The 10432-nt window shown below is 29.5% G+C and overlaps 2 protein-coding genes across 5 annotated transcripts in view; both read left to right on the top strand.

Moving 5' to 3' along the window:
- Positions 1-10432, top strand: part of LOC126906716 (uncharacterized) — a 46747-nt gene that overhangs the window by 21885 nt on the left and 14430 nt on the right. The gene's annotated exons all lie outside the window — the stretch shown is intronic.
- The window catches only part of LOC126906715 (uncharacterized), a 29075-nt gene that overhangs the window by 11061 nt on the left and 7582 nt on the right, over positions 1-10432 (top strand). For 2 of the 3 annotated variants that reach the window (XM_050687472.1, XM_050687469.1), the window contains one exon: positions 9637-9672. The exons of the other annotated variant lie outside the window; for it this stretch is intronic. In XM_050687472.1, the coding sequence (XP_050543429.1) occupies positions 9637-9672 (36 nt within the window). The remainder of the gene's footprint in view (positions 1-9636; positions 9673-10432) is intronic. 3 annotated transcript variants of the gene reach the window in all.

Here is a 10432-nt window from a genome sequence, read left to right as displayed (position 1 = left end):
GATACGTCAAAAGATCACAAATCGTATCTAGTCGAAGACATTACCCTTAAAAATTGAAAAAAATTCCCTCGTTCCCCTTAAAAGGGGGAAACCCCCCAAAAAATTACAAATTTAAAAATCGCTAATTTTCAAAATTTTTTCAATTTTTTTAAATTAAAAGTGCCATAACTTTTTTAAAAATAAACATATCAATATAATTCTTTTTTATATAGATGCATAATATCATTACCTTTAATTTGGTATATTTTTTTCATAAATTTAACCCTTAACCTGCCCACAAGGGGGGATTTAAAATGACAACTTTTTCACAAAAANGGGGTGGGATTTAAAATGACAACTTTTTCACAAAAAATTAACTTTTTCAACTTAACTTTTGAAAGTGTTTCGTAAATGCTGACACTTTTATATATACCTTAAATTAAAGATTATATAATATACTTTATCATGAAAAAAAAAAATTTTCGGACTTTATCTTATCTTCATGGTGAAAATGGCTACCGAATGCTATTTTTGTGTGAAAATTTTCGATTTTGTATTTTCCATTTTTAACTTTATTATGCTATAACTTTTTGAAAAATGTATGAATCATTACAATTTTTTTATGAGAAGTAGTATTTATATAGATCTTTCATTCGACATACTGTTTTTTTAAATCGGACCATTTCCCTAAATACAGGGGGGATTCAAAACATAAAAATGCATATAGAAAGTAGAACTTTTTCAACGTAACTTTTGAAAGTGTTTTGGAAGGTCTGACACTTTTATATATATCTTAAATTAAAGCTAATGTATTATACTTTATAATGGTAAAAAAAAATTTCGGACTTTATTTTATCTTCAAGGTGAAAATGGCTACCAAATGCTATTATTGTGTGAAAATTCTTAATTTTATTTTTTACATTTTTAACATTATAATGCTATAACTTATTGAAAAGTGTATTGATCAATATAATTTTTTTATGGGAAATACTATTTTCTAATAATCTCTCTTTTATTCGACATACTTTGTCTTAATCAGGATATTAATAAGGAAGTAGCAGTTAATGAAGCTTTTGAAATAATCCACCAATTTTTTAAAATTAAACACTATCTAAAGATTTGCATCGAAGCGTTTTTTTTTGATAGTGATTTTAATCACTATCAGATATCATTATATTTGATCCAACTATGCCACGTCACCACTGTGCCGCGACCCCCCTGTGCTGGGTTTTTTTTTTTACTTAAAAGTGCCATAACTTTTTTAAAAATTACCGAATCAATATAATTTTTTTTTTATAGATACCTTAGGTATTCACCTATCATTTTACATATTTTTGTTAACATTTGACCCTTGACAAGCCCACAGATAGGGTTTCAAAATGGTATCTTTTTTACAAAAAATTAACTTTTTCAACTTAACTTTTGAAAATGTTCCGGAAAGACTGACACTTATATATATATATACCTTAAATTAAAGCTAATGTAATATACCTTAATTTGAAAAAAAAAATTGACCTCTGGACTTGTCTTTATGGTGAAAATGACTATCGTATTCAATAATTTGATATTTTTGTGTTAAAATTGTGGGTTTTGTATTTTATTTTATTTTGAAATACCTGACAAGGGAATTACAGATTTTTATAAATATTATATAAATATAAATTTGAGATAGCATAGAAAGTTAAACTTATTTAAATTTTTTTTTTTTTTTAAGTCGAGAAAATTAACTTTGAAATTTGAATTAGCTTAAATAGCTCATTTTTTCGACCAACGGTAGTGACATACGATTGCTGAGTCGGTAAAATTTGTGTATTAGAAGCTTGGGGTACGAGGTTCAAACCCGCATATGGCAATAAATTGTTTGCATTTTTTCTTAATTCTTTTTAAGTTAGAATAAATTTTCAACTGCTTTGATTTTTATCTAATTTAGATTCCATAAATTCAATAAAGATCAAGGATCCTATCACTGTAATCGCCACTCGTGAGAAGAAATTTTTTATTCATATCAAAATTATTTTACTATATTTTAAGTTTTAGCTTCGATGCAAAGCTGAGAAGATATTTTTTTGTGACTATCATTTATTTTCTCTGCTCTAACTTGACCTACTTTTTTCAACGATACGTAAAATGACTACAATTCGTATCTAGTTGAAGATATTACCCTCAAAAATTAAAAAACAATTTTTATTTATCAATTGAACAGTTAATTATTCCATGTTCTCCATAAAGACAATTAAAATGATAAGTTTGAAATGATAAATTTCAACTACAAAATTTAATCATTTTACTTTGTAATTTAATAATTTTTTTACTCTATTTGTGTGTGATACTACTATACTATAATATTACAAAATTTTTGGTAACATGTTGCTATATAAAACATTTCTAAAAAAAATGATTGTTAGTTTCTCCTGAATTAATAATGGATTTTTACATTTATAATTAAATTTTATTATACGCTCAATTATTAAATCTTTTTAACAACTTTGTTTTGATTTAAAGTTAAAGTAAATCATTAAAATTAATTAATTTCTGAATATTTCAATTGCAGAATCTTTTTAAACATCAAAAGTTATTAGGAAATGATTACTATTCTTTCTATTTCAGTTATATATTACGATAAAAATGCAAAAAAATATTGAGCTTTTCTGATAATTTTACAATAAATAGTAATTATAAAACTTTCTGACTGCATATTGATCTTAACGATACAATTTTTTTAATTGTCATAAAATTTTCTATTTAATTATGTCAATGTCAAACTTACCAATTGAGCTAAAAGTTATGGTAAAATAAATTTTTTTTTTTTATTATAAACATTTACAACAATAAACTTTAAACAATTAAAAAAATAGGTTAAATATGTCATTTTCCTTATTTTTAACATAATAATAATCAAAATCAGTTTAAATTAATTTAAAACAATTTTTTTATTTTTAATTATTTTTTTTTATATGTGAATACTATTTTTTAATAATATTAAAACTTAGAAGTGATAGAAAAAGTCAAATTGCACATTTGAAAACATCGTGAAAAGTTGATTTAGAATAGTATATTTTTGTTTCTGATGAAAGATCCTTGTAGTCCAGTGTATAAAACTTAAAACTTTGTTAACTGTTATAACTTTATCAAAAATGACCAAATGAGTATAATTTTTTTTTATTCAGATGCATGACTTTATCTATCATTTGGTTTTTTTTTATAAATCTAACCCTTTGTCTTGTGGGAAAGAGGGATTCAAAATTATAACTTTATTTTATTTTAGTTAAAGTAAACCATTAAAATTAATTCAGTTCTGGATATTTTAACTGTAGAATCTTTTTTAAATTCCAAAAATTACTTAGAAATGATTACTATGATTTCTATTTAAGTGCTCTATTACGATAAAAATGCAAAAAAATAATGGGTTTTTCTGATAAATATAATGTAAATAGTAATTATAAAATTTCCTGATTGCATATTAGTCTTAAAAATAGCATAGTTTTAATTCTTATACAATTTTCTATTTAATGATTCATTCTAGTCAACGAAGGAGTAATTTTGGAGAATAGCAGAAAAAATTCCCAACCAATTTTTTTTTTTTTTTTNNNNAAGTATAGATGATATCTGACAGTGATTAAAATCACTATCATAAGAAACGCTTCGATGCAAATCTGTAGATAGTGTTTCCTTTAGAGAAATTGGTGAAATATTTTAAAAGCAACATGAACTCTTATTTCTTTAATTATATCCTGATTAGTAGTTCTTTGATTTTAAAATATAATATATGAATAAATACTAATTATAATTATTAAATTTAGTATGAAATTGATATTCAATAATCTAATATTATAATTTAAACGGAGAAATTATAAAAATAATAAAGAACTTATATTTTGCTTTACTTTTACGTGTATAAAAATTTAAGGGCTTGATACAATAATTTTCAATAAAAACTTCACTTTATATCACTTCTAATTTTTTATATTATGACTAATTACATATAAAATAATAATTAAAAGAAAAAAAATATGTTTTCAAATTATTACTGATTTGATTTTTAATATGTTAATAATAATCAGTCCAAATTTTCATTTTTAACCTATTTTTTTGGTTTTTTAAAGTTGATGAAAAATTTTTGACAAAGATTTATAAAAGTTAATAGTAAAAAAAATTGAATATATTACTATAACTTTTAGCTCAATTACAAGTTTAAAATTGTCATCTAGGCCAGTCAACAAAGAAAAAATTGCGTAAAAAATTCCCAACCAAATTTTGTTTTTTTTTTAAAGTTGCATTAAAATATGTCCACATTGATTCGAATTGAGCTTGACACGATCTCCCAAATCTTCTACGCTCACATCAGCTGTTCTCATGTCGCATTCAATAACATCCCTCAATCTCTTTTTTGTTCTTCCTTCAAAATTAATTTCTATAACTGTTCTTACAGCTTCCAATTCTTCTCTCCTCATAACATGACCAAACAATCTAAGTATATTTTCTGTCATCTTATCCACGATTGCCGCAACACCTTTACTTCCTTTTATATGCTCGTTCCTTATCCCATCTTCTCTAATCACTTCACTCATCCAACTAAGCATTCTCATCTCTGCTACACTTATTCTCTGCTCTACTTACTTATCAACCGCCCAACACTATGAACCATAAATCATAGCTGGCCTCACAATTTCATACTAAATTTAATAACTATAATTAGTATTTATTCATATATTATATTTTAAAATCAAAGATCTACTAATCCGGATATAATTAAAGTAATAAGAGTTGATTTTGCTTTTGGAATAATCCACCAATTTCTCTAAATGAAACACTATCTACAGATTTGCATCGAAGCGTTTTTTATGATAGTGATTTTAATCACTGTCAGATATCATNGATTTTAATTACTGTCAGATATCATTATACTTGAACCCAACTATGCCTCGTCCACACTGTGCCTCGACCCCACTGTGCTATCGTTTTGTTATGTTATCTGTTTCTTTTTCAACTTCTTATAGAAAGAGCCCCATAAGAGTTCAATATTTTTTTTTTTATTAAGAAAATATTACAATCTGTATACATAATACAATAAGTAAAAATGACTGAACAATGTGTTACAACGCATGAATATCGTGCATGAAGAAGGAGCCCATTGACACCACTTCAAAATAAAAGAATAATAATTAAAATTGTGAAACTAAATTTGTGCTAAAATGAGTTAGAGAAGGTCTCTAGCCCAGTTTCTTTTGAGTCGACGTAATGGGTTAATAGGGTTAGAGGGATTATGGAGATTAGATATTAGAGGGTTAGGATGGTTTTGTGTGTCACTGTGGAATTTTTTAAAATAGCAAGAAGCAAGTTCAGGAAGTGTTAGAATTTTTAGGTCTTTGTGGAGAGTTTGGTTACTAACATACCACGGTGCTCCTGTTATAATTCTTAGGTTAATTGATTGAAAGGATTGAAGGATAGAGATATTTGATTTTTTCGCGGATCCCCAAATTTGAATACCGTAGGTCATGGCTGGGCGTATGATTTGTTTGTATATTAGTAGTTTTATATTAAGTGGCATATTAGAACGGAGAAGATGTCTCAGAGAATGGAGACGTAGGTTTAATGATTTTCGTTTGTTTTTTATGTGGTAGGCCCAATTTAGTTTTTTGTCTAAATGGATGCCTAAATATTTAGTGTAATCATGTTGAGGAATTATGTTGTTATTTATCGATAAAGGAGGGCCATTGGTGGAACGGAGAGTAAATGATACGTGGGAGGATTTTCCTTCATTAATTTTTATTCTCCATAATTTGAACCAAGTTTGGAGTTTGTTGAGATGATCTTGGAGTGATTTTGTTGCAGAATTAGAGTCAGGATTGGAGGATAGTATGGCAGTGTCGTCTGCAAATGTAGCGAGATGTGTATTATTTGAGTGTGGAATGTCTGAGGTAAATATATTATAGAGGGTTGGGGCTAGGATGCTTCCTTGAGGTATACCTGCGTTAATAGAATGAATGTTGGATGTTTCGTCATCGCAACGTACGGCAAACGTGCGTTGTGATAAGAATGACTTTAACGTGAGGTATAAGGGAGCTGGAAGAAATCGAAGTTTATAAAGAAGTCCTTCAGTCCACACGCGGTCGAACGCCTGTGCGACATCAAGAAATACTCCTTCACAATGATTTTTGATTTCTAGGGATGAGGAGATGATGTCTGTTAATCTATGAATTTGGTGCAGTGTGGAGTGTTTATTTTTAAAGCCAAATTGAGTGTTTGGAATTGTTTTGTTTTCGTTTATTATAGGATATATTCTTTTTAGTATGATTTTTTCAAGGATTTTAGAAAGGGACGGGAGTAGACTAATTGGCCTGTACGAGGAAGGTAATTCAGGAGGTTTGCCAGGTTTGTGGATAAGAATTATAATTGAGTGTTTCCATGTTTGTGGTATGTATGATAATCTTAGTATAGAGTTAAAAATATAGGTGAGTTGTATTATAGCTTTTTTTGGTAGATGTTTGATGATTTTATTAGTGATTAGGTCGTGACCGGGAGACTTGTTATTTTGTAATTTTTTTATTAAAAAAAGAATTTCTGATGGGGAGGTGTGTTTAGTTGGGAGAGCCATGGGACAAGGAGTATCTAGTGATTCGGTAATACGTCTTGTGTGATCTACACTGTTTATGTCTGAGTGGGGACAGAAGTTGTTAGCAAGGTGAGTTGCAAATAAATTCGCTTTTTCGGAGTTAGATATGGCTAGGGTGTTATTTGGATTGCGTAAGGGGGGTGATACTTTTTTTTCCTTGAGTATGTTTTTAGTTGCTTTCCATAAAGACTTATTATTATTTGTGAGTGACTTTATATAATGTTGATATGATTCAGTGTTATATTTGTATAGAAGATTTTTCAAGTTGCAGGAGAGACGATTGTAGGTGGATTTATCACTTGGAAGGTGTGTGCGTTGCCATCTAGCTCGAGCACGGCGCTTTTCTTTTATTAATTGAGATAAGTGTTGAGGGAGATTATCTTGTTTAGTTTTGGGGGAATGAGTATTGGAGGCTCTTGTTGCAGAATTTTTAATAATATCGGTTAGAGATTGTACTGCGTTATCAATATCAGAATGATTTTTAAGTGATATATTTAGAGAGATTTGGGATTCTACGGACTCGCTGAAGATCTGCCAGTTGATTTTTCCAGAGATCAGGGTAGGATAAGTTGTTTTAAGTGTGACGTGATCATTTAGAGATAGTAATACTGGAGTGTGGTCAGATGAAAGATCGCTTAGGTTGGAGATATTTCGATTGATATGGTTTGGTAAGTTGGTTATGAAGAAATCTAAGATATCAGGCTGCCTATTTTGATGGGTTGGCCAATATGTAGGATTAGGGGGAGAGAGGAAAGTTAGGTTTTTATTTTGTATGACATTATGTAGTATACGACCTCTGGTATTGATAATTCTAGAGCCCCATGAGGTGTGTTTGCAGTTAAAGTCGCCACCAATTAGAAAATTATTCCCAATGGAAAGAAGAAAGTTCGTAAGTTCGTTAGAGTTAAGTTTTGCTTGAGGAGGAAAGTATGCAGAAGAAATAGTCGTTGGAATGTGGTTTAAGATTATTTTTATATTAGTTGCTTGAATAGAGTTGCTCTGGTAAGACGGTAGAGTAGAGTGTTTGAGGTTTGATTTTATTATAATCGCTGAGCCTGCATGAGCGTTTCCACTTGGGTGATCGCAGTGGTATGTTATATATCCAGGAAGTTTGAATGAGGAGTTTGAGGTAAGATGTGCTTCACTGATAAGGATAATATCAACGTGAGAGAGCTGTAGGAAGGCTTTAAGTTCATTTTTTTGTTGGTTTAGACCATTGGCATTCCATAAGAGGATGGATATTGATTGTTGGATATTTAAGCTAGTTGGCATTTGATTGGGATAGGAGTTTAGTGATAACAGTGGTTAGTAAAGAGATTAAGGGATTAATCAATGATTTAAAGTCTTCCAGGAAAGACATTAGTTTGAGTGAAATTTGATCAGAGTTATCACCAATAGGTGTATGGGGAGTGATATTCGGATCTTTGGTTGCTTGAGCATATGATTTGGATTGAGAATACGAATTTGAAGTGGTGTTTACATAAATGGGCTGTACATTATTTGTATTATTTTGTTGAGAATGTGAAATTGTTTGAGTTTTCTTGGGATTACGAGATGATTGAATTTCTTTATGTTTGGGACAGCCTCGATAGTTTGCTGGGTGGTTACCCTGACAAAGCGCACACTTGGCGGGTTGGTCGGTGGGTTTTTGGCAGGAATCTGATAGGTGATGTTCGCCACATCGAACGCATTTGGGTGTATGATTGCAGTAAGCTTTTGTGTGGCCGTATTCTTGGCATCGAAGGCATTGGACTATGTGGCGTTTAACTCGAGGTTCTTCTATTTTAATTTTAGTGTAGCATAGGAATTCGATTTTGAAGATATCTTTATTGTTTATGGCTGGTTCTAGATCTACGAAGAATAATGGGAGCGGGACCTTAGTGTTATATTGTAGAACGTTTGTTACGTTTCTAGCGATGTGACCGAGATCAAGTAACTCTTTTTTGATATCATCAAGAGGGATTGTGTGATGTAGGTTTCTGATAACAATTCTAAAGGCTCGATCTTGTTTTGATTGATAAGTATGATAGTCCGCTTTGCTGGATTTTAGAAATTTTATTACTTCTCTGTACGAGTTTGGTGATGTAGTTAGGAGTTTAACTCCATTGGTGGAGCTCTTACAAGTGAATGGTTCGCCTTTTGTTAATAATTTAATTTGAGAGCAAAATGATTTGAAGTCATTTACTAAATTAATAAAGATTGGTGGAGGAGGTTTACTCTCTGAGTGTTCTAGAATGTCTCTATTAGGGTCGTTATCTTTGTTTTCAGAATAGTCATTGTTTTGATCATTGTTTGGTGGACTGAATAGAGAAAAGCGATTTGGCGTTACGAATTGTTTAGTTAATTTCGGGGATTGATTAGGTGAGTACTGACGTTTATGATTATTTTGAGTTTTCCAATCGTCGTTGGAGTTGGTTTCTGATGAAAAAGCTGATGAATCATTTGACACGCTCTGTATGCGTGACTTTTGGATAATGAGTGGAGATACAGTTTTATTATTTGTATTATTAGGCATTTTATAGGTAACGGCACTGATTAGGACCGTAGAGAGGTATCGCGTGTTGGTCAATAAAGCGTATAATGCGATAAGGCGTTAGTCCCGATCGCGGCGAGTCTTATATTTAGGTAAATTATACAATTATACATTACCCGACGGTACAAATACCGCGACGAGCGCTGGAAGCGATAACAATTCGATACAATACACACGCTATCGAGAGCTGATAAAAGCGGAGCGCGTGACAATTAACGTGTGGACAGTACGACGTCTAAACACGAACTGCCATAAGAGTTATGATTGATAAAATCTACTAATTTCAATATGTTTCTACTTTTAAACTTAAATTGGTATAACTTTTTCAAAAATGTTTGTAAAAATACCATATGCTTTTATTTTTTTTAAATATTTGCAAATAAAGCGATTTTTTTGACAAAGTATTTAATATTTTGAAAATTATGCATACTTAAAACTATTTTTTAAAAAAAGCCCATGATTTGCTATACAATCATATTAGAGTGATTTTTGCTTTATAATTTTTTTTCAGGATGGTTGTTACACACCAATAATTGAACTATATCGGGTGATTATTATTTATTTTAATTATACGTTGTATTTTTAAGGTGTAACCTAAATTTCACTTAAACTAATATATTCAAAAAAAAATTTTTATACTTACTATGGACCATTTACATAAAATTTCTCTAATATATTTAATAAAATATTTTAATTTTTTTAATTTCTCGTTCATGCAATCATACATTCATAAATGACAAATAATATTTTTATTTCAACTCCAACGCAAAGTTGAGAAGATATTGATTTTACAGTTTACTATTTAACTATTTTACTACTTTTGTTATGTTTTCCGCTATTTTTTCAACTATTAATAGAACAAAAAAAAAACAATAATAATAACACACAAATTAATACCATCTCAGTTTCGCGTGAAAGCTAAAAAACCCCAATAAATTATGAATAGTAACATTTGTTAATTTAAACATGTTTTTACTTTTGAACTTAAATTTCTATAACTTTTTGAAAAATGTATGGATGAATACAAATTTTTTTTCCTAAATACTTCATATAATAAGAAATAAGAGATCTTGTGGCTTTTGGAATAATTGATCAATTTTTTAAATTAAACACAAAAACAGATTTGCATCTTAGCGTTTTTTATGATGGTGATTTTAATCACTGTCAGATATCATTATACTTGACCCAACTATGCCACGTCTTCACTATGTTGGAATTTTAGCTTCGATGCGAAGCTGAGAAGGTATTAATTTTACCATGATGTGTTTTTTTTTTTTTTATTTATTTTTTTTTTTTTGTCTGTCACT

This window comes from Daktulosphaira vitifoliae, unplaced genomic scaffold (assembly GCF_025091365.1).
Source record: "Daktulosphaira vitifoliae isolate Bord-2020 unplaced genomic scaffold, ASM2509136v1 Scaffold_5, whole genome shotgun sequence".
NCBI lineage: Eukaryota > Metazoa > Arthropoda > Insecta > Hemiptera > Phylloxeridae > Daktulosphaira > Daktulosphaira vitifoliae.
Note: the sequence above shows the minus strand (reverse complement) of the source record. Positions and strands in the feature narration are given on the sequence as shown.